This window comes from Rhinatrema bivittatum, chromosome 8 (assembly GCF_901001135.1).
Source record: "Rhinatrema bivittatum chromosome 8, aRhiBiv1.1, whole genome shotgun sequence".
NCBI classification, from domain to species: Eukaryota; Metazoa; Chordata; class Amphibia; order Gymnophiona; family Rhinatrematidae; genus Rhinatrema; species Rhinatrema bivittatum.
In genome coordinates this window covers 237571023-237592830 of record NC_042622.1, presented here as the reverse complement: position 1 = coordinate 237592830, position 21808 = coordinate 237571023, and the positions used below count along the sequence as shown (strand labels likewise).

The following is a 21808-nucleotide window of genomic DNA, read 5'->3' as shown; positions in this document are numbered from 1 at the left end:
AGTATAGTAAACTTTTTATACTAAAAACAGCACTTACTGCCAGCACTCAAACTACAACATTACCTACAAAAAGGCAACTGCAAATGTTACACCAAAAGAATTCAGTTCCGGTAGAGCCCTGGATGTCCAGTTCTTGGCTACAAAAAGCTCTTGAACTACATGACTAAACCAGAAAGTGAGGGGAGCAATCAGTTCCTCTGAAAGAAAATCTTTCCTTATGTCTCTCCCCTTATCCCTACGTGGCTGTCATGTCATATAGTGGCTCCTTCCCGTATGGCCAATACCTTGGATATAAAATGCACTTTTCATGTTTTCTGCCTGCATTCCATGGAGGTTTCTCTTGCTGCTTGTGAACCTGTTCTGCTGCTCTTGTTAGCTCTTGAAATACAGAGGTGCCGAGGGAGGTGCTGCCTTGTCAGAGTGCTACTAAGAACACCCTACTTTGTGTATTTCTGAGCACACCTGCCCAATAAGTAAACACTAGTCTAGGTATGCCTTTGACATGCTGGATTTGCATTCCTGTCTGTACGTCTGCACGGCAGAATAAACAGCAGCTGCTGGTCTGCTTATTTCCTCAAAATGTCATCTCTGGTCTTTTTTCTTTTCTCCTTTTTTCTTTTTTTATTTTTAAATGACTTGTGATTAACACTGAGCTAGTGGTTCTAATCCAGTTCCCGCTTTGCAGTTTATAAAAAAAAAAAGGCCACAATTGGTCCTAATTCAGTCTTGTCCATATCTCCTGTTGAAATCTGTTTCCCTTAACTTTGTCCTGTTGTAATTTGGATGTGGTATCCTGGTTTCAGATTTTAAAATAAAAATTCCTTTTTTTTCTTGTTAGGCCAGTCCTTCCTTGTGAGCTATCTCCTCTCTTGGCTGACAGAGCCAGAGGACACACCTCTTTTATGACCTCATTCGAATATACAGTTGCCAGTCCTCAACTGAAGATAAGTGAGACTGGTTCAGCCATCTTTACTCCCAGAGCAACAGTCCCTAGGGGCTGATTCCTCCTGTGGTAACCTATCTTCCAGGACTAGTCCTGAGTGAGTTTCCCCAGAGCTCGATTTTAGCAATCTTAGGGGTCCGTGGACGACTCTGGGAATAGGCTGTCTGAAAGGCCCTAGTCAGGTTAGAGAGGATTAAAACCCTGCACAGGGTCCTCAGTCTCCCTCTATCTCTTTCTCTTTCTCCCCTTTCTCTACTGCCTCTCCCCCATCCCAAGCTGCTGTCCTGGGCACTGATAAAGTTAAAAAAAAAAAAAAAAAAAGGACCCCTAGGTCAGCAATGGGATTTAAGGGAGCCGTTCACCTTGGGAGAAGTAAATGTAATCAGGGAAGGAAGGACTTGAAGGAAGCACTCAGGCCACGGTGAATTTCTGTGTTAAGAACAAATCAGGCTGGCATATGGTGTAGGTGTGCCATTTAAAAAAAAAAAATAAAAAAGGAAGAAGAGCAATTCTGCTGGCAGGCAAAGAGCCACGGGCAATAAGCTGAACACTGTGGCAGTCAGGAGAAGAAGAACAGCCGCGGGAATGGAAAACCATCACTGGGGCGGCAGGCAGATTAGGGCGGTTCTGCAACAGGAATTAGCCTGGCCCAGCGCCAATGTTCAGGGGCAAGAAGTGTGCAGGTTGTGGGATCAAGCAGGACCCCAGCGTTGCAAGGTCCTTTTGCTCCATGTGTGATGCCGCTCTGGAGCTGGAAGCACAGGAGGAGGAGGACCTCACTTTTTCCCAGATCGGGAAGATCAGCAGAAAACAGATGCAGTGATTGAATCAGCCCAGCCTTCTTTGGGTGAAGGTAACTCTTTATTCCTTGGGGTCTGTGGGGGATGCAGATAATCCTTACCCCATCCAGCAAATGCCTTACCAACTGCAAGCATACATGTAAAAGCCCCTATCCTGGGGAACCTTGTACCTTTGGCTTTACAGCCAGTGGTGGCATGCCAAGGTGGTTTTTCACTACAATTTGTGCGCATCAAGCATTTCATGCACTCCAAAAACCAGAAGGACCAGCATTAGCCAGGGCCCCTTTGGATAGTCACTTCTTCAAAAGGCATTCAGCCAAGCGAGTGAGGGAGGCCCTAGAGATGCCCTTCTCAGGAATCTAGGGAAAGCCCCGGGTAAGAGGGGGGAGTCTGACCAAGATTCCCAAGTAGGTTCCCAGGAGCAAGATGAATGAACATAACAAAAGAAATTAAGAAATTGCCATACTGGGTCAGACCAAGGGTCCATCAAGCCCAGAATCCTGTTTCCAACAGTGGCTAATCCAGGTTACAAGTACCTGGCAAGTACCCAAAAACTAAGTCTATCCCATGCTACTGATGCCAGTAATAGCAGTGGCTATTCCCTAAGTCAACCTGATAAATTCCAGTTAATGGATTTCTCCTTCAAGAACTTATCCAAACCTTTTTTAAACCCAGCTACATTAAATGCACTAACCACATCCTCTGGCAACAAATTCCAGAGCTTAACTGTGCGTTGAATGAAAAAGAATTTTCTCTGATTAGTTTTAAATGTGCCACATGCTAACTTCATGGAGTGGCCCCTAGTCATTCTGTTATCTGAAAGACTAAATAAACTATTCACATCTACCTGTTCTAGACCTCTCATGATTTTAAACACCTCTATCATATCCCCCCTCAGCCGTCTCTTCTCCAAGCTGAACAGCCCTAACCTCTTCAGCCTTTCCTCATAGGGGAGCTGTTCCATTCCCTTTATCATTTTGGTTGCCCTTCTCTGTATCTTCTCCATCACAACTACGGTATATCTTTTTTGAGATGCGGTGACCAGAATTGTATACAGTATTCAAGATACGGTCTCACCATGGAGCGATACAGAGGCATAATGACATTTTCCATTTTATTCACCATTCTCTTCCTAATAATTCCTAACATTCTGTTTGCTTTTTTGACAGCTGCAGCTCACTGAACCCACAATTTCAATGTATTATCCACTATGCCGCCTAGATCTCTTTCTTGGGTGGTAGCTCCTAATATGGAACCTAACATTGTGTAACTACATTATGGGTTATTTTTCCCTATATGCATCACCTTGCACTTGTCCACATTAAATTTCATCTGCCATTTGGATGCCCAATCTTCCAGTCTCAAAAGATCCTCCTGCAATTTATCACAATCCGCTTGTGATTTAACTACTCTGAATAATTTTGTATCATCTGCAAATCTGATTCTCACTCGTATTCTTTTCCAGATCATTTATAAATATATTGAAAATCACCAGTTCAAGTACAGATCCCTGAGGCACTCCACCTTTTTCCCACTGTGAAATTTGACCATGTAATCCGACTGTCTGTTTCCTGTCTTTTAACCAGTTTGTAATCCACGAAAGGACATCATCTCCTATCCCATGACTTTTTAGTTTTCTTAGAAGCCTCTCATGAGGGATTTTGTCAAACACCTTCTGAAATTCCAAATACATTACATCTACTGGTTCACTTTATCTACATGCTTATTAACACCTTAAAAAAAATGAAGCAGATTGTGAGGCAAGACTTCCCTTGGGTAAATCCATGTTGACTGTGTTCCATTAAACCATGTCTTTCTATATGTTCTGTGATTTTCATCTTTAGAATAGTTTCCACTATTTTTCCCAGTTCTTAAGTCAGGCTCACCTGTCTATAGTTTCCCAGATCACCCATGGAGCCCTTTTTTAAATATTGGGGTTACAATATTATTGGAGTTATCAATGTTTTACACTTAACTTGACCATGCTTATGCTTTATCCTATTTTCTTCAGATGGATATTTCTTCCAATTTTTAAAGGATTTTTTTTTTGTTAAAATAGTCACTTTCACCTCACCTTTTAACATTGCCAGTAATCGTTTTGCCTTCCTTCCATCTTTCTTAATGTGTGGACTATATTTGGACTACGCTTCTAAGATGGTATTTTTAAACAATGTCCATGCCTGTTGCATACTTTTAACCTTTGCAGCTGCGCCTTTTAGCTTTTTTTCTATTTTCTGCATTTTATCAAAGTTTTCCTTTTGAAAATTTAGTGTTAGAGCTGTAGATTTAATTATTGTCCCCCTTCCAGTCATTAGTTAAAATTTGATCATGTTATGATCACTATTGCCAAGTGGCCCCACTACCATTACCTCTCTCACCAAATCCTGCGTTCCACTAAGAACTAGATCTAAAATAGTTCCCTCTTTCATCGGTTCCTGAACCAATTGCTCCATGAAGCAGTCGTTTATTCCTTCCAGGAACTTTACATCTCTAATATGTCCTAATGTTACATTTATCCAGTCAATATTGGGATAATTGAAATTTCCCATTATTACTGCACGGCCAAATTGGTTAGCTTCCATGATTTTTCTTAGCATTTCATCATCTGTTTCATCATTTTGACCAGGTAGATGGTAGTATACTCATCACTATACTCTTACCCAACACACATGAGATTTCTACCCACATAGATTCTACGTGCATTTAGTCTTTTGTATAATCTTGGAAGAAGATTCAGCCATAGTCCGCTTATTCAGAAAGGAGGACTTGTCAGCCCTTATTTCTAGTGTCCTAAAATTTTTAAAGATATTGGACACCAGCCTGAAACACCTGGTAGAAGGGGATTCTATCCAAGGTTTAAGAAAGCTGCCAAGAATATTCCTGTTGTACAGTGCCCTGAGGCAAATGGTTCTTATAAATGGGATAATCTCCAAGGGGAGCTTAAGCGTTGCAAAGGGTTGGACAAAATTTATCCTACCCCTGGAGGAAAGAAATTTCTTTAGAATCTCAGGGTAGATGCCTTGGTCTCAGCAGTAGCACATAAAACAACAATCCAGTAGAAGGGGGAATGGCCTTGATAGATCCTCAGGAAAGGAAGATAGAGGCCATTCTAAAGTAGACATTTTCCACTAATTCCCTGGTAATCCAAACCTATGTGGCACAAGCAGCTTTATGCTGGATCCAGCAGCGCACAGAAATAGTGCATCTAGAGTCACCCTTAGCATTTTTGGCAGATGCCTTGTATGACTTGATCAGGATATCCTCCCAGGTGCTAGCCTCTGGAGTAGCAGCCAGGAGGTTGCTATGGCTGCATAGTTGGTTGGCAGATTCAGTCTCTATGATATTCCTTTGCAAGCTTCCCTTCAAAAGAGGCTTACTATTTGGGGATGAGCTGGAAAAGCTGGTTAAGGATTTGGGGGAATCAAACCCCAGAGACTCCTTAAAGATAAGCCCCACCTAAGAACAAGAGGTTCTAAGGCCCAGAGGGTCTAAGACCCACTCAGATAGAAGCCAGGCAGGACATTTCCTGCAGGCACAGTGCAAAATGAGGCTCAGTGCTTTCAGGTTGCTAGAAGAGCTAAGACTAGGCTGACAGGCAGCCGTCCTCTCCAGTGATACACAGCGGGTCCCTCCAGCTATAATGCCGGTGGGTGGCTACCTCTTGCTGTTCTGTGCGCAATGGACCTGAATTATGACGGACCATTGAGTCCTGGACATTGTATAAAGAGGGTATACCCCAGAATGTATGAAGCTGGTCCAGAAGGTCTTTGTGATTTCCCCATGTACTTCCTGCCTCAAAAGAGAGGCAATAAGAGACACTCTGCTAAAGCTGCAGGGCCTCCAAGCTATAGTGCCAGTACCCCCGCAGGAAAAAAGGCAAGGTACCTTTTCAATCTATTTTGTGGTACCAAAGAAGGATGGTTCTCTCTGCCCTGTCCTGGACTCACAATTAACAAATGCCTTCGTATACCCCATTTTTGCATGGAGACAATATGGTTGGGTCATGATAGCAGTAAGAAGGGGAGAGTACTTGACGTCTTTGGATCTAGCAGAGGCTTACGTTCATATTCCTATTCAGGCCTCCCATCAGAGTCTGTTACATTTCTGTGAGTTGTGCCCACATGTTCAATTCCAAGCCCTACCCTTCAAGTTAGCAGCAGCTCCCAGAACCTTTACCAAGGTCCTGGTAGCAGCAGCGGCCCTCTGCAAGCAGGGAATAATGGTTCCCCTCTATGTAGATGATTGGCTCATAAAGCTCGAACCTTGAAGGGGATGGTTCATCTCCTGTAGCCTTTAGGCTGGGTATTAAATTATGCAAGGAGCAACTTGCAGCCATTTCAGATCCTGGAGTACTTGGCTGCTCTATTCAACATAGCAGAGGGAAGAGTTTCTCTATTCCCAAGAGGGTCTCTCTAGCTGATCAGGTAGTAGCCTTTCATTATCAGCAGGGGGCAAAGTATGGAACTAGGGCTCATATCGGCCTCTTTGGATCTAGTCCCATGGGCCAGAGTGCACATGTGCACATTATAGTAGGCAGTGCTGTTGCATTGATCCCCCCCCCCCCCCCCCCCCCCCCCCATTGCAAGACTGAGTCTGGACTAGTGGCTAAGGCCCAACAACCTGTGGAGGGAATTAAGCCTGGAATCTCCCAGCTGGATCGTGACTACAGATACCAGCCTAAGTGTATGAAGAGCCCATTGCCAGGGCCACACAACCCAGGCACTCTGGTCAGGAGAGAAAGCCTTCTCTGGTCAATAAACAGGCTAGAATCAAAGGCCATCAGACTCTGTCACTTTCTCCTGCTGATAAAAGGAAAGCCAGTCAGAGTTCTGTCTGACAACACCACAGCGGTGGCATTTGTAAGCAAGCAGGAGGGTACCCACAGCTCCATTCTGGCATAGTAAATGGCCCTCTTGTTCAAGTGGGCAGAAGAAAACATACCCCTATCAGTTTCATACATAGCTGGGAAGAAGAATCTCCAAGCAGATTTCCTCAGCAGTAATAAACTGGACCCAGGGGAGTGGGAGTTGAGCCTGGAGGTCTTCCAGATGATTGTGAATAAGTGGGAGCAACCGGATGTAAACTTAATGGTACCCAGGTGAACGCCAGAGCCGACATATTTTTCAACCATTGGCGTAGAGAGAGGCACCAGCGGGATAGACGCTTTTTCTGTCCCTGGCTGACACACAGCCGTGTGTATTTCTTCCCACCATGGCTTCATATAGGCAAGATAATAAGGAAGATAGAGGACCACTCCTCCATGGTCATCTTGGTGGCTCCAGACTGGCCAAGGAGACCCTGGTATGCAGATCTAGTGAGATTACTGAGCAGAGCTCCTCTGCTCCTACCCAGGAAACGAGGAATGCTGTGGCAAGGGCCAGTTCCAATGGAGAACCTGTCTCCATTGCCTTTTATGGCCTGGCCCTGGAAAGGGCATGCTTACAGGGAAGAGGGTATTCTCCAGCAGTAATATCAACTATGTTAAAGGCATGTAAAACCTGTACCTTGCTGGTATGCATTAGGATTGGCGAGTATTCAAAGGGTTCTGTCAGGACCACAGTCTCTCTCCTTGAAGATCAGCCAAATTAGCTGATACTGAGCTTTCTACAAAGCAGCCTGGACAAAGGGTTAGTGCTTAAATCTCTAAAAGTGCAAGTCACAGCCATTTCATTCTATAATGGCTGAGTTAAGGGCTTCCAAATGGCAGCATATCTGGATATAATACGGTTTTCTAAAGGGAGAAAAATGTATCTGGCCACCCTTCAGACCAAAAATCCCTCAATGGGACCTTAATTTAGTTCTGAGGGCCTTGATGAAGTCTTCCTTCAAATCAGTAAGGCAGGCCTCCGTGAAGGATTTGACCTTCCTGGTGTTTCACTAGATGCATCTCAGAATTACAGGCCTTATTATGCAGGGTTCCTTACATGGCTTTCTCCCAAGACCTGGACACCTTTCTACCGGTGCCATCCTTATCAAAAGTAATATCTCAATTCCATGTAAATCAGTTGGGTATCACTTCCAGCATTAAACAGCAGTGATTACAAAGGAATGACAAGAATCTACATCTGCTACATGCACAGTGTATACTCTTGAGATACCTAAAGGTGACAAATGCCTTTAGAAGAACAGACAAGCTGTTTATAATTTTGGGGGCCCTGGGAAAGGGGAGGCAGCCTCCAAAATAACCATAGCTAGATGGGTCAGGGAAGCGATAGCTTCAGCATATTGTCTCTCTGGCAGGCAAATGCCGGCCGTGCTATGTTCGCGCTCCACAAGGGTACAAGCATCATCATGGGCGGAGGCATCCTCAGCCTTCCTAGAGGAAATCTGTAGAGCAGCCGCTTGGTCATCATTGTACTCCTTCACTAGGTATTAGACTGTACATTCAAGCCAAGGCAGAGTCCTTAAGACAGCCTGTCTTTCCCCCTCCTTATGAGGAGTAGCTTAGGTAACTCCCACAGGTAAGGACTGGTGTAGCAGGAAGAAAAGGAAGGAGACATTTGTTCTACCTGATAATTTTCTTTCCTTGATTCGTACCAGACCAGCCCAGACTTTGCCCAGGAATAGAGGGCCACTATGGATATTCACTCCCATCTACAGCATGTTCCCATGCTTTTTTTCTCTCACTTCGTGCCACACTTAGGGTATGATCCTGTGGACCCTGTTCCTTTTTTTTTTTTTATGTCAGGGTAGTTTCTTTTAGGGGAGATCTGTATTTAGTTAGATGAGTTCTCTACTTGGCAGAATGCTAATAGTGCCTTCACAATGGCCATCCCGCACCATTTTTAAAGATGGCACCAGCCATCCAGTGCTCCCTCCATGTGACAGGGGCCGGCCATTGGCACGGATACCCTGTCACATGGTAAGGGCAAAGGGCCATCGGCGCCATTTTGATTAGTGGCAGCTGACGGCCCGAGAGCGGGAGATCGCTCCCGGGACCCCCACTGGACCACCAGGTACCTGTGAAAAGTTTTTTGGGGGGGGGGGGTCGGGAGGGGGTGGGGGAAGCTAAGGGATTAGTTTCAAAGGGTCGGGGTGGGTTTATGGATTATTTTTGTGTGCCGTTTTTCCCTCCCCCAAAATAAGAGAACCCCCACGAACAATATCGTGGGGTTTTCCTATCTGTTTCGGGGAGCCCCCGATTTCTGACGATTTTGAAAATATCGTATGATATTTTCAATCGTCCGAAATACGATTCACATCCCTAATAGCAACTGCCTAGGACCACATGTCCTGTATAGTCCAGAGTTAGGTCATAAAAGAGATGTGTCCTCTGTCTGTCAGCTGAGGGAAGGGGAGATCCCACAAGCAAGCACTGGTCTAGCAGGAATCAAAGAAAGATAATTATTAGGTAAGAACAAATTTTTCCTTACTGCACCTTTTTTATTTTTATTTTTTAATTTTCACTTAGGTCAATACTGAGCTGTTTTGTTCCCATTTGGGCGTCTAGTTTTCTCTGGCATCTGGGGGCAGGCATACAGAGTTCTGCAGCATGTCAAAAATGCAAATTACGTTGAATTGATCATCATTCTGGAGTAGCAGAAATCAGTCCACCATCCTGGAATAATTTGTTGGGTGGAAGAGAGGCTTCAAAGACCCCAGCTGTCTGTTAGGAAACATAAAAAGGACACATGGACAATCCAGACCACATCTTCTGTTCAGCAGTACTGCCACTGGGCCTGCAAAGGACATTCTGAACAGTAATTAAAAGAACAACCAAATGGTTAGAAGAACCCTGTTGAGATGCTTGCTTTTTTTTTTTTTTTTTTTTAACAAATATGTCTGTTTGTCTGTGCATGGCCATGGAATCAGGAAAGCTGAACAGATTTGACTGAAGATACCCTGACAATATATGGAGCCTAAAGTGATACTTTGGACCTAGCAAATATGCATACAGGAGGAATTTTTGCCAGGTTTGGTTTCCTCATGGACATATCACAAAATGCGTCCACCGTGTGGCACGCTGCCAGTGTACACATTACCAGCTTGATCATTCATATTTTTATTTAACTTCTGAGGAACTATTTGCAAACCCCTTCTACACAATCCCTCCCATCATTAATAAATAAACCAGGGCACTGCTGGGCTGGTCCACATCAGCGCCCTGTGCAAGTACTGTGCACTGCCATGTGGAGGGCCCTGGGTTTGATTCCCGGCTCCGATCCAGCACTGGGAATGCTTTGGAGGTAGCATTCACCGCCCCCATGGGGAGGAAGAAGTCATAGGCTTCAGGCAATGGCGACAACTCATGGCCGGATTTCAGGCCCATGATTGCAGGGTTGTGGGAGGAGCCCTGGTACATGGACCCCCAGCTAAGAGCTGTCACTGCAGTGACAGGACTAAAGTAAGTTAGGAGGGGGGAGATAAAATGGGGAGAATTCCCGGGTAGTTACGAATGAAAACTCCTGGTGCCAGACCCCAGCCCAGGTTCCTATTGAAATGGAAACCCAAAGGAGCAGGAGGAAACTGGATCAAAATGCAAAAGAAAAAGAACCCATGCAGTAGTCACACTATATGTTAAGCATGAACAGATGAAGAGGGAAGAAGATTTAAAATAAAGAAAATGTGGCCATAACATCTATATTAGAGCAAAAAGAAAGGAAGCTCAAGAACAAGACCCAAAGCATAAAGAATAAAGAAATACACATTAACATTTTGAGCAATCTGATATAGTCCTGCTTCTATTAAAATGTGCTCAGCGTATGTCCCAGAGTCTACGCTTCCATGTTATGCTGTTGTCATTGGAATGAATGAGCTGAACAGGTGCGTTGGAGCCCAGGGTTGCTGTTAAAGAATGGCAGAAGGATGGGGTGTATTTTAAGACCATGGCAGAAGGATCATTTTCCCTCCTCTCTCCCCCCCCCCCCCAAAAAAAAATCACCAGGTCATCATTCTCTGTGTTGCCAGCAGTAGCCAGCAGCTGCTGCGGAGATTAACACTAGATTAGTTCATATATTTCAACTGAAGCGGGTCAATACTAAAGGCAGCTTCCCTTCACCAATTTGTGCTGAAGAGCTAACACACTGTATGGTTTGTGTAGATGTTCTGTAGGTGTTTAAGATTTTGGCACCCGCAGGCAGGACCAGAAGGTGAGGGCAAGGGTCTCTCCTCAGAGCTAGATTTGCCCCTAGATATCAGAAAGCAGGGGGAAGGGGGTGTTGGGTCTGAGTGCCTCAGTGGTGCCTCTTTGAAGTGGCATAGCACATGGTCCAAAAGGCTCTTTTCTGACTGAATGTTTGGTGCCTTCAAAATCTAGCACCCTAAGCAGTTACTTTCATTACCTATGTCTAAATCCAGGCCTGACTTAGATCGTAGGCAGTGGAGTGTCCATTTGAGGCTATAGAATAGTGTGTATTATCCCTCAGGCTTCTGGAGATTTTGTGCCATTTGATAGGGATAATATTTCAGAGGGTGATGCTGTTGAAGTTTAAGGGCTAAGTGAGGAGGGTGATGGGGTGATTGTCCTCTTGTGCTGCTGTTACCCTCTCAGAGCAGTCTGGAAAAGGGAATAGATGAGACCAAGCTCCATATTTGACTTTTGAAGAAGGGGGAGTGCAGGGGGAAGGTCATTTCCCTTTTGGAAAACAGGTCCCTCCTTCTGGTGTGAACCAGGAAGAGATGATCAAACATGGATGTACTGCAGGAGGTTTGCCTGTCTCCCATCAAGTTTGAGTGAAGGGCAGAAGCTTTATGATGTCATTGAGCATTGCTGAAGCTGCTTATAGATTGGCTGCTGCATCCTCCTCATCCATCTTGCCACTTCCTCTGCCAAAATGCTGATTTGCGCCTTCACCTCCTCTTGACTGGACCATTGCAACCCTTTGTTTTCCAGCCTTCCTGAGTTCCAACTGTTTAGATTTCGGTACACTCAAATTGTTACAATCTGATTTGACACCAAAGAACATTTGAGCGTATTTCTCCTGTCATTTGAGATTTCTCATGCATTTGAAGGGCTGATAGGAAGCTACTCTGCTCCTTCCTTCTCCTTCAGACCTGTCTCTGACCTGGTCACTTACCCCTCTCCTGCTCTTCAAAGATCCTATCCCCCCTACTCTGATTCCCAGTGTTGCCAATCTTGGTGTAAGAGCTTTTTCTTCCTCTCCCCTGAAGCCTGGAGCAGCCTTCCCTTCTTGTCTGACTGACTATTCATTTTCAAATCCCAGTATAAAGCTCATCTTCTCTCTCCTGCCTTGTGATATTTCTCCATTTCCACAGCTCAGCTTTCTGCATGGCTGTGCCACTTTTATAATTGTTACCCTCTCCTGGAAATTTTGTGGCAGTGCAATATTTTGAAACATCAAAACAAAAAGGATTTGTTACATTGTATATCCCCATCTCCAGGCGATAGCCGCACACCAATGGGGCTGTAAAATAATTTATAGTTCTTGGGGCTAGCTCAGATCTCAAATAGTTGTACACAGTCTCCTGTACCCCAGGGCTGGATTCTTTTACTGGCAGGGGGGGAAGGAATCTCTTCTCCAAGGCCCTGGGTGCCAAGGGTGACCCTGAATCTGGTACCTGAGAGAGGTGTGCTGCCTCTTCTTTCCTTTAGGGAGATGTGAATGCCCACAAACCACACTGGAGATTCTGAAAGGGGTGGCCAAAAAGAAACTTTACGGACAGGGTTCATTGAAAATCAATGGCACAACTCACATCAGTTCTCAGTTCCCCAGTGAAATTTACAGTTCTTAGTCTGTATCTGTGCAAGGGTCTCTTCCTGCCAGGGCAAGGGAAAACGCTCACTGACTTGGAAAGATGAGGTTCCCAGGTGGCCAGGGCATCCTTTTGTGGGCAGGAAAACCCCTCAGCAAGTAATAAGTAAACAATGTTAGTCTCTGCACAGAATCCCAGCTTATCTGTTCCCCAGGATAAAGACTCCAGCTGGGGGTCCTCTGAAGATTTTAAAATGGTCTTACAGTTCTCCAAATGTTTCTCCCACTCATTTACATTTATTAAAATGTCTTAATTGCTTAACACTGCGATAGGTCCAAGTGATATACAAAAGGAACATACATAAAAAATACAATAAAAATAGATAAATAAAACAATAAACAAACATCTCTGCACTCTGGAGATCCCTGGAGGGAAGGAAACCCGTTCAGGTACACACAGCTCTACAGACGTCACTCTTCAGGGCAGGAAGGGGGCAGCAAAACTCTTCCTCCCATATCTTGTAACCAAAAATCTCTTTCCAAAAACGGATTCAAAAAAACAGCAGAAGGTTCTCGTAGCGGGACACCACCATACCTCTGTCCTCCAAGAAATTGCAAAGGGGTAAGTCTTCCCTACCCTGCCCCCCCCCCCCAGGAAAGGTTTCCCCATGACCTCTGCCCAGGCAACACCCAAGCTTCACAAGGCTTCTTACAAAGAAAAAGGTGAGAAAAATCCCAAAACAAACCCAGAAGCCCACCCAGCAGCCTAGGTGTGGACTGCAGAAGTAGCTCCCTTGAACCTTTCGCAGGCCCACAGGCAGGTGGTGCCTGAGTCCAGAGGTAAGTACCAAAAACGTGAGGCAGAAACTCCTAACTCCTCCTAACTGCAAAATCAAAACTGCACTGCCACACTCTCTAAAGGAGAGAACTGCTTTTATTAACTCCCAAGGGGATGGCCATCCCAGCTCCCTCAATGAATGGTGCCTCCCCTACTTCCTAACCTGCAGTATTTCTAGCTAAAGGAGTTAAACTAGGGCACCCCCAAAGGATCATTACAATTGTATAGGGTGTCCTGAAATATGTGCCCCTTTGTTGGAGCATTGTCTGCCCAGTATGTGATAATTCATCTGAAAATGTAGCATGTTACAGGCTTAAAAGAAAGAGATTTGGTATTTGAAAACAGGGTCCCAGACCTTCCATTTTATGTCTAGGGGTAAAGCATAGCTTCAAAACTGGTTTAAGGAGGCTTAACTTAATTTTGTTGTGTTTTGGGGTTTTTTTTTTGTAATTTTATTGTATTGTTTTGCTATTGTTAGCTGCTCTGTGTCTTTGTGAAAAGAGCAGAGTATAACTTTAAAATAGAAATAGGTAATGTTTTGCCATTAAATAATATAAGGCTATAGCTGAGAAGCTTCATTTTCTTGGTAAGTGTTAGAGGATGCCACTGGTTCAATAGACCCTGTCCTTCATGGTTTCCAATGCCGATTTCTAGGATTGCCTGGGAAGGATCCAACAGGATCTCACACTTCAGAAGGGAACTCGAGTGATTCACACAGGCTGTGACCATGCGCAGGGCTTCTTCACATATAAGGAAAGCATGGAAAAGCTAATTTAGATGAGGGAGTTATCTGATGGTGTTTCAGATGCCCTTCAGTGTTTTGATTGGCTGTGGTGCATCTCAGAGGGTTTGAGATGATTCAGCAGTTAAGAGTCCTTGCTAATTACCCCACTAACATTTGAGTATTGGTCCATTAAGAAAGGGGAGAATTATATAGGAATATTGAAGGAATCCCATGAAACAGTTCACTAGCTCGATATTTAATGGTCAGTCATATGCAATTTTTTTTTTTTTTTACCTAATGTGTAAAGTTAAATACTGATAGTTTGAAGAAGCTAGTTCTCCAACTCTACAATTTAGGCTATGGTGGTTCTGAGAGGAAAATGAGAACCTTGTGCCCCTGAATAGCTATCTCCTTTATCTCCTAATGAAATAAATGTGCACTGCAGATGCTGCTTGAACTGACCATGGAATCTGATGGTTTGCAGGTGCGGTGGAGCTGTCCCGTCGGAGCCCGGCTGTCTCCTGGCTTTGCGCTATGCTTTACTGTTTTGGTAGTTATATTCTCGCCGATATTCTTCTTGGAGACTCTCCCATCGATTATTTCAGCAATAACTCCCATATACTTCTTGCTTCAGCAGTCTGGTAAGTACCCTTAGTCTGTGATAACCAACATGATACCAGTTGCTACAAGTGGTTCAGACACTGCATGCCCCCTTGTCCATGCATGCTCTATGTATAACCTATGTATTTCTCCTATTATCCTGCAGTTACTAAGATGGAGATATTTTATGGATAAGAGAAGACATCTTACCATTATTTATTTATTTAATGATCTTTTATATACCGACATTCGTAGGACACATCACGCTGGTTTACAATTAACTGTAAAAGATTGGAAATTACAATGAACGGGGAGAGGGACGCAGAGGAGAAAAGGGGGAGGGGGCAGGAAGAGAGAAAAAACTAGGGGGAAAAGAAAAGGAATGAAGTTAAGCGAGACGGAAAAAAACATATGAGAAAGCTAACATCACATCACAAAATGTGTACAAGTTATAACTGGATTGAACATATACAAATATACAAAAATACCATGGCAAATTCTGGTGAGACCAGGGGTAGGCTACACTAGGGGGACAGGGAGGCATAGTGGCTAAAGGGCAGGCAAAAAGATCAGGGAAGGGAATCTGGCTAGGTTTGGTCTGCATCGGGGTAGGCCTGCTTGAAAAGCCATGTCTTGATTCTTTTTTTGAGCTTGTGTAAGGATGGCTCAAGACTGAGATTAGTGGGTAGGGTATTCCAGAGGGAGGGGCCAGCAATAGAGAAGGCTCTTTCTCTAGTAAGGGCGAGGTGGGCAGTTTTGAGAGACGGGGTGTGCAGGGCGCCTGCGAGGGAGGTTCTGGTAGGGCGGTTAGAGGAACGGAATCATGGCATTTCCTCGAGCCAGGGGAGATTGTGTTTATACAAAGTATTGTGTAGTATGGAGAGAGTTTTGTATTGTATACAGAAAGGAATGGGCAGCCAGTGGAGATCCTTTAAGATAGGGGTGATGTGGTCCCTTTTACGGGTGTTGGTTATGATCCTAACCATGGCGTTCTGCAGGATCTGGAGGGGTTTATTGGTGGAGTAAGGGAGGCCCAAGAGGAGGGAGTTGCAGTAGTCCAGTTTAGATAGGATGGTCGTTTGTAGTACTAAACGAAAATCCTGAGCGTGGAGGAGGGGTTTAAGTTTCTTAAAGATGTGTAGTTTGTAGAAGCTCCCCTTTAGGAGCGATTTGATATGGGGTTTGAAATTAAGGTGTTGATCTAGGGAGACACCTAAGTCTCTTACAGTATGCAGTGAGGAGCAGGCTAGAGCTGTGTTATGAGAGATAGAGAGGGATTTACGGTCTGGTTGATTAGTGATAATGAGGATTTCTGTTTTAGATGTGTTTAGCGCAAGGTGGAGGTTAGATAGAAGGGAGTTGATAGAGGCAAGGCATGATTCCCAAAATTGCATAGATTCGCTGAGGGATTTTTGAATAGGGATGAGAATTTGCACATCATCTGCAAATACGAAAAATTTAAGGCCTAGGTCAGAGAGTAGGTGGCAGAGAGGCAAAAGATAAATGTTGAAAGAGGGTGGAGGATAGGGAGGAACCTTGGGGGACACCTTGTGTGAGAGGAATGTGCGAGGATTCGTACTTATCAATTTTTACTAAGTACTCTCTATGGTTGAGATATGAGGAAAACCATGATAGTGCTGTGTCGGCAATGCCAATCTCTGCTAAACGGGAGATGAGGATTTGGTGGTTGACAGTGTCGAAGGCTGCCGAGATGTCTAGGAGGGCAAGTAAGTACGAATTTCCGTGATCTATGCCTTTGAGGATGGTGTCTGTCAGTGCTAGTAAAAGATTTTCAGTATTGCAGGCTTTAATTGGCATTAATTGGCTCGTAGGTACTCTGTGTTAAGTGCTGCACAGGATGGCTAATGGTATAAGATACACAAGATAAGGAGCAGAAATAGCACTCCAAATATGACAATATCAAATCCAAAAAAGAGTGCAAGAAAGTTATAGGTCCAGAATTTTAATGTCAATCAAGGAAAAGTTTATTTGAATTTCAATATGGCAACTCCATTGCTCCAAGTCGGTCTAAACAAGTTTTCTTTCAGGGTCCCCCGACACGGACCCCGTGTTTCGCCCAAAGGCTGCGTCGGGAGGGACAAAATAATTGGCAAAAACTTGGTTCTCCTTGCTGTATTAGCTGTATGAATTCCTCAGTGTGTTTAAAGTTTTTGCCAATTATTTTGTCCTTCCCGACGCAGCCTTTGGGCGAAACACGGGCTCCGTGTCGGGGGACCCTGAAAGAAAACTTGTTTAGACCGACTTGGAGCAATGGAGTTGCCATATTGAAATTCAAATAAACTTTTCCTTGATTGACATTAAAATTCTGGACCTATAACTTTCTTGCACTCCTTTTTGGATTTGATAATGGTATAAGATGTCATCTCACACTAGGTCAAACAGAATCATTTGACTTCACCATGTGACAAATGTGACCCAACTAGCACAGTGCGATATCTTCTAATTTAAATCAAATAGAAGGGGGGTTATCTAAAAATTTAATAGAGGGTTTTTTTTAATTTATGAAATTTTAAAATTAAGTCTTAAGTACAATACAAAACTATAAAAGCATAAAGGCTGTATTAGCTTCCGGTAAAAGGTCCTTTTAATTTGAAAAGTCCTCAGAGTCCCATATTAAGCTTCCATGTGGGGACCTTCTATGAGTTCCTGGAAGTTCCATATAAACTCAACATAAGAACTGTGTTCTTATAGGAATCAGAATGGGGTGTGCCACAAGAGCTATGGCCCAACCAAAATATGGCCCACCTACAGAATCAGGGACCAGGTCATACAAAGCAGCAGGAGAAGGTGAGCAGCAGTGCATCGGGCCATGTCCTCCACCTCTGCAGCTCTGGGCACAGCTGCTGCTGTAAACCACATGGGCCACGTGGCTCAAAGCAGCAATCGAGCCAGGCAGCAGAGGATGACGACGCAGCCTGGGGTACAACCACTGAAAAAGAAGTTAGCATGTGGCACATTTAAAACTAATCGGAGAAAGTTCTTTTTTACTCAACGCACAATTAAACTCTGGAATTTGTTGCCAGAGGATGTGGTTAGTGCAGTTAGTATAGCTGGGTTTAAAATAGGATTGGATAAGTTCTTGGAGGAGAAGTCCATTACCTGCTATTAATTAAGTTGACTTGGAAAATGGCCACTGCTATTGCTAGCGACGATGGCATGGAGTGGACTTGGTTTTTGGGTGCTTGCCAGGTTCTTGTGACCTGGTTTGGCCTCTGTTGGAAACAGGATGCTGGGCTTGATGGACCCTTGGTCTGACCCAGTATGTTATGTTCTTATGAGAAAAAGTGCCCAGAAATTATAATTTAATTATTGCTGGCAAACCTAAACTATCGCATGAGAAGGTGGTGCGAGCTAGTCTCGCGCTGCCGATGTTAACATGGGCACAAGCGGCAGGGAGCGCAGGCAGGGAGGGGGACGGGGGTGAGGTAACCGGCAATGGCAACAATTTTAAATTGCTGCCTTGCCATTGGTTGCCCCGCTGGAGCGCTGGATTTTGGCATGATTAGAGGCAGTCAGGAATCATGATTTTAAACACCTCTATCACATCCCCCCTCAGCCGTCTTCTCCAAGCTGAACAGCCCTAACCTCTTTAGTCTTTCCTCATAGGGGAGCTGTTTCATTCCCCTTATTTTGGTAGCCCTTCTCTGTACCTTCTCCATTGCAATTATATCTTTTTTGAGATGCGGCGACCAGAATTGTACACAGTATTCAAGGTGCGGTCTCACCATGGAGCGATACAGAGGCATTATGACATTTTCCGTTTTATTCACCATTCCCTGTTACGAGCGCGCGCGGGCGCGGTCGTCGTAAGCGGGTGGTGGTGAGCCCTTGGGCCACGGCAGGACTCAAGGAGGAGCCCCAAGCCACACCGTGGGAGGTGAGCTGAGCAGGCATGGTGAGCCAGGCAGGCAGGAACAGAAGCAGGGAGTCCGACCCTCAGCCGGACCTGCATGCCCATGGTAGCCAACACGGGGAAGTTGACTAATGAACGGTCCTCCGACTGTTCCCGGCCCTTTCGGACCTGCCACAGGGAACGGCAATGGGCAGCAGGCCGGACAGAGGCGAGGGCAGACAGAGTCCTTAAACAGAAGACATCAGACGGGGCAGAAGCAGGCTGAAGCAAGACGGAGACATCAGGACAAGGGCTGAAGCGAGACACAGGAAAGATCCAGGCGAGCAGGAACTCCGATGCTGGGATACTCACATCCGAAGCCCCCTCGGCTGGCAGAAGCTCAAGAGCCCGTGGGACGAATCCCTCCTGTTGGCCACTCCAGGGCCCAACAGGACAGAAGGCTCAGGAACCAGACGAGGACGTAGGTCAAGGCAGAGACAGGAAGACATCCGGGCAAGGGCTGAAGCAGATACTGTAGACAAGGCTGGACGGAAACATTGCACTGTCCATCAGGGCGCCCTACTCAGCCCACCCGTGGGACTGAGTCGCAGACCACTCTGTCCCAGACGTGCCCTACACAGCCCAGGAAGGCTGGTCGTGGACCACGCTGAGAAGGAGGGTGCGGGGAAGACCCAGGCGAACAGGAACTCCGATGCTGGGATACTCACATCCGAAGTCCTTACGGCTGGCAGGAACAGGAGCATACATCTAGGCAGGGACACAGGACAGGAACCCATCAAGGCATAGGCAAAACCGGGGGACCTGGATCAGCAAGGTTACAGACTGTAGAGCCCGATCCGGAGGCCCTTTGCAAGTGAACAGAAAGTCCTTAAATACTGGAGGTAGAAGGCAACTCCCTGGGAGGAGCTTGCCAGGACCGCCCACCGCTGGTCCTATAAGTCAGGTGGAGAGCTGCAGGCCAGCCCCTAGGAGAAGGGCGTCGCCAGACAGGAAGTCCAAACGCTGGCAAGCAAGCCACAGGCACAGCTAGGCCTCTCAGGCCCTGGAGCAAGTCCCGGATGGAACACAGGCGAGGCCCAGGCTTCAGAGCGGCCTCCGGAGGAAGGTAAGAGACCTCCTGTAGCGCAGCAGCAGGGGGGATCGCAACATTCCCTTTCTAATAATTCCCAACGTTCTGTTTGCTTTTTTGACTGCCGCAGCACACTGAACCGACGATTTCAATGTGTTATCCACTATGACGCCTAGATCTCTTTCTTGGGTGGTAGCACCTAATATGGAACCTAACATTCAGGTCGATCCAGTAAAGTGTGCTTCGTCGGAGCGCACTGTCACCCTGCTCTGGACGCGTGTTTTCCCTTACCCCTTATTCAGTAAGGGGAGGAAAACACGCGGCCCACCCGCGGCACCTAATAGCGCCCTCAACATGCAAATGCATGTTGATGGCCCTATTAGGTATTCCCGAGCGATCCAGTAAGTAAAATGTGCAGCCAAGCCGCACATTTTACTCTAAGAAATTAGCGCCGCCCAAAGGTCGGCGCTAATTTCTTCCGGCTGCTTTTCTGTGCACCCTCCGACTTAATATCATAGTGATATTAAGTCGGAGGTCCCCAAAAGTAAAAAAAAGTAAAAAAAAAAAAAAATAAATAAATTTTGAATTCGGCCCGCGGCTGTCGGGCCGAAAACCGGACGCTCAATTTTGCCGGCGTCCGGTTTCCGAGCCCGTGGCTGTCAGCGGGCTCGAGAACCGATGCCGGCAAAATAGAGCGTCGGCTGTCAAACCTGCTGACAGCCGCCGCTCCGAGCCAAAAGGAGGCGCTAGGGACGCGCTAGTGTCCCTAGCGCCTCCTTTTCCTCGTTTGCACCGTGTCGCCTAATTTAAATACTGGATCGCTCGCACCGGCGAGGGGCCGGTGCGCGCGCCAGGAGAGCGGGCGTTAGTCCGCTCTCCCACGGACTTTACTGGATCGGGCTGATTGTGTAACTATAGCATGGGTTATTTTTCCCTATATGCATCACCTTGCACTTATCCACATTAAATTTCATCTGCCATTTTGATGCCCATTTTTCCAGTCTTACAAGGTCTTCCTGCAATTTATCACAATCTGCTTGTGATTTAACTACTCTGAACAATTTTGTATCATCTGCAAATTTGATTACCTCACTCGTCGTATTTCTTTCCAGATCATTTATAAATATATTGAAAAGTATGGGTCCCAATACAGATCCCTGAGGCACTCCACTGTCCACTCTCTTCCACTGAGATAATTGTCCATTTAATCCTACTCTCTGTTTCCTGTCTTTCAGCCAGTTTGCAATCCACGAAAGGACATTGCCACCTATCCCATGACTTTTTACTTTTCCTAGAAGTCTCTCATGAGGAACTTTGTCAAACGCCTTTTGAAAATTTTTTCTTGTTTCTTCCTAATCTCCCCTTTATTGTGGTCTAAGGTTTCCATTATATGTTGCTAGATGAAATTATGTATTGTATATTTATCCTTTTATGGAAGTTTGTTTTTTATGTTCAGGTTTTTCTGACATGCAAATTTAAATTTCAATAAACAAAAAGTTAAAAAGAAAAGAAAGGAAAGGGAGAAGAAGCAAAGTCAGTTAAATGTGCTCAAAGTTTTCATGATTTCCAAAGCATTTTTTGTGTCTGTCTTTTCCCTCTCCTCTAGGTACCTGATTTTCTTCTGCCCCATGAACCTGTTTTATAAATGTGTCAGTTTCTTGCCTGCGAAACTGGTCTTTGTGGCCATGAAGGAGGTGGTCAGAGTTCGTAAGATCGCTCTGGGCGTTCATCATGCCCACCACCACTATCACCATGGATGGTTCATTATGGTCCTCACCGGATGGGTGAAAGGTAAGACAGGGGAAAACGGTGGACACAGACCTGAAAGTGGGACCCTAGTGGTTTTGAAGTAATTCAGATGAGCAGATGGCAACCGTTATCTCTTCTGATTGTGAATCTGTTTACATATGCGGGTGAGGGGGGAGAGAAGCAACAATAAAATGGAATGTACTTTCAACAAATCCACCATTTTGTCCCAGAACGGGAGACCATTGACTAACATAGAAATGATTCAGTTGAATTTCAAGCCATTAAAAGTCTGGTCAGCTAAAGGGGCGCTCTACAGACGTCAGCCAAGATGGCTCCCTAACTTTGGAGCTCCTCTACCCTGCATTAAAATTTCCTTCACTTTTTAGCAGCAAACCCGCGTTTGCAGAGTATATATAATATTGTTTCATTGTTTAAGCTTTTATGATGGCTACCAAGTGGAAAACCACGACCTCAAACAGTTCTCATACAGTAAAAATGCATGGATACTCCTCGGTGAGGACAGTGTGATGATAGTGCAGGCTGCGGAAGGTACGGGCAG

General features: G+C 45.3%; 1 protein-coding gene across 1 annotated transcript in view; it reads left to right on the top strand.

Moving 5' to 3' along the window:
• TMEM38A (transmembrane protein 38A) overlaps positions 1-21808 on the top strand; it is a 52385-nt gene that overhangs the window by 9965 nt on the left and 20612 nt on the right. The window contains exons 2-3 of the mRNA XM_029614196.1: positions 14442-14598; positions 21107-21291. Coding sequence (XP_029470056.1) covers positions 14442-14598; positions 21107-21291 — 342 coding nt within the window. The remainder of the gene's footprint in view (positions 1-14441; positions 14599-21106; positions 21292-21808) is intronic.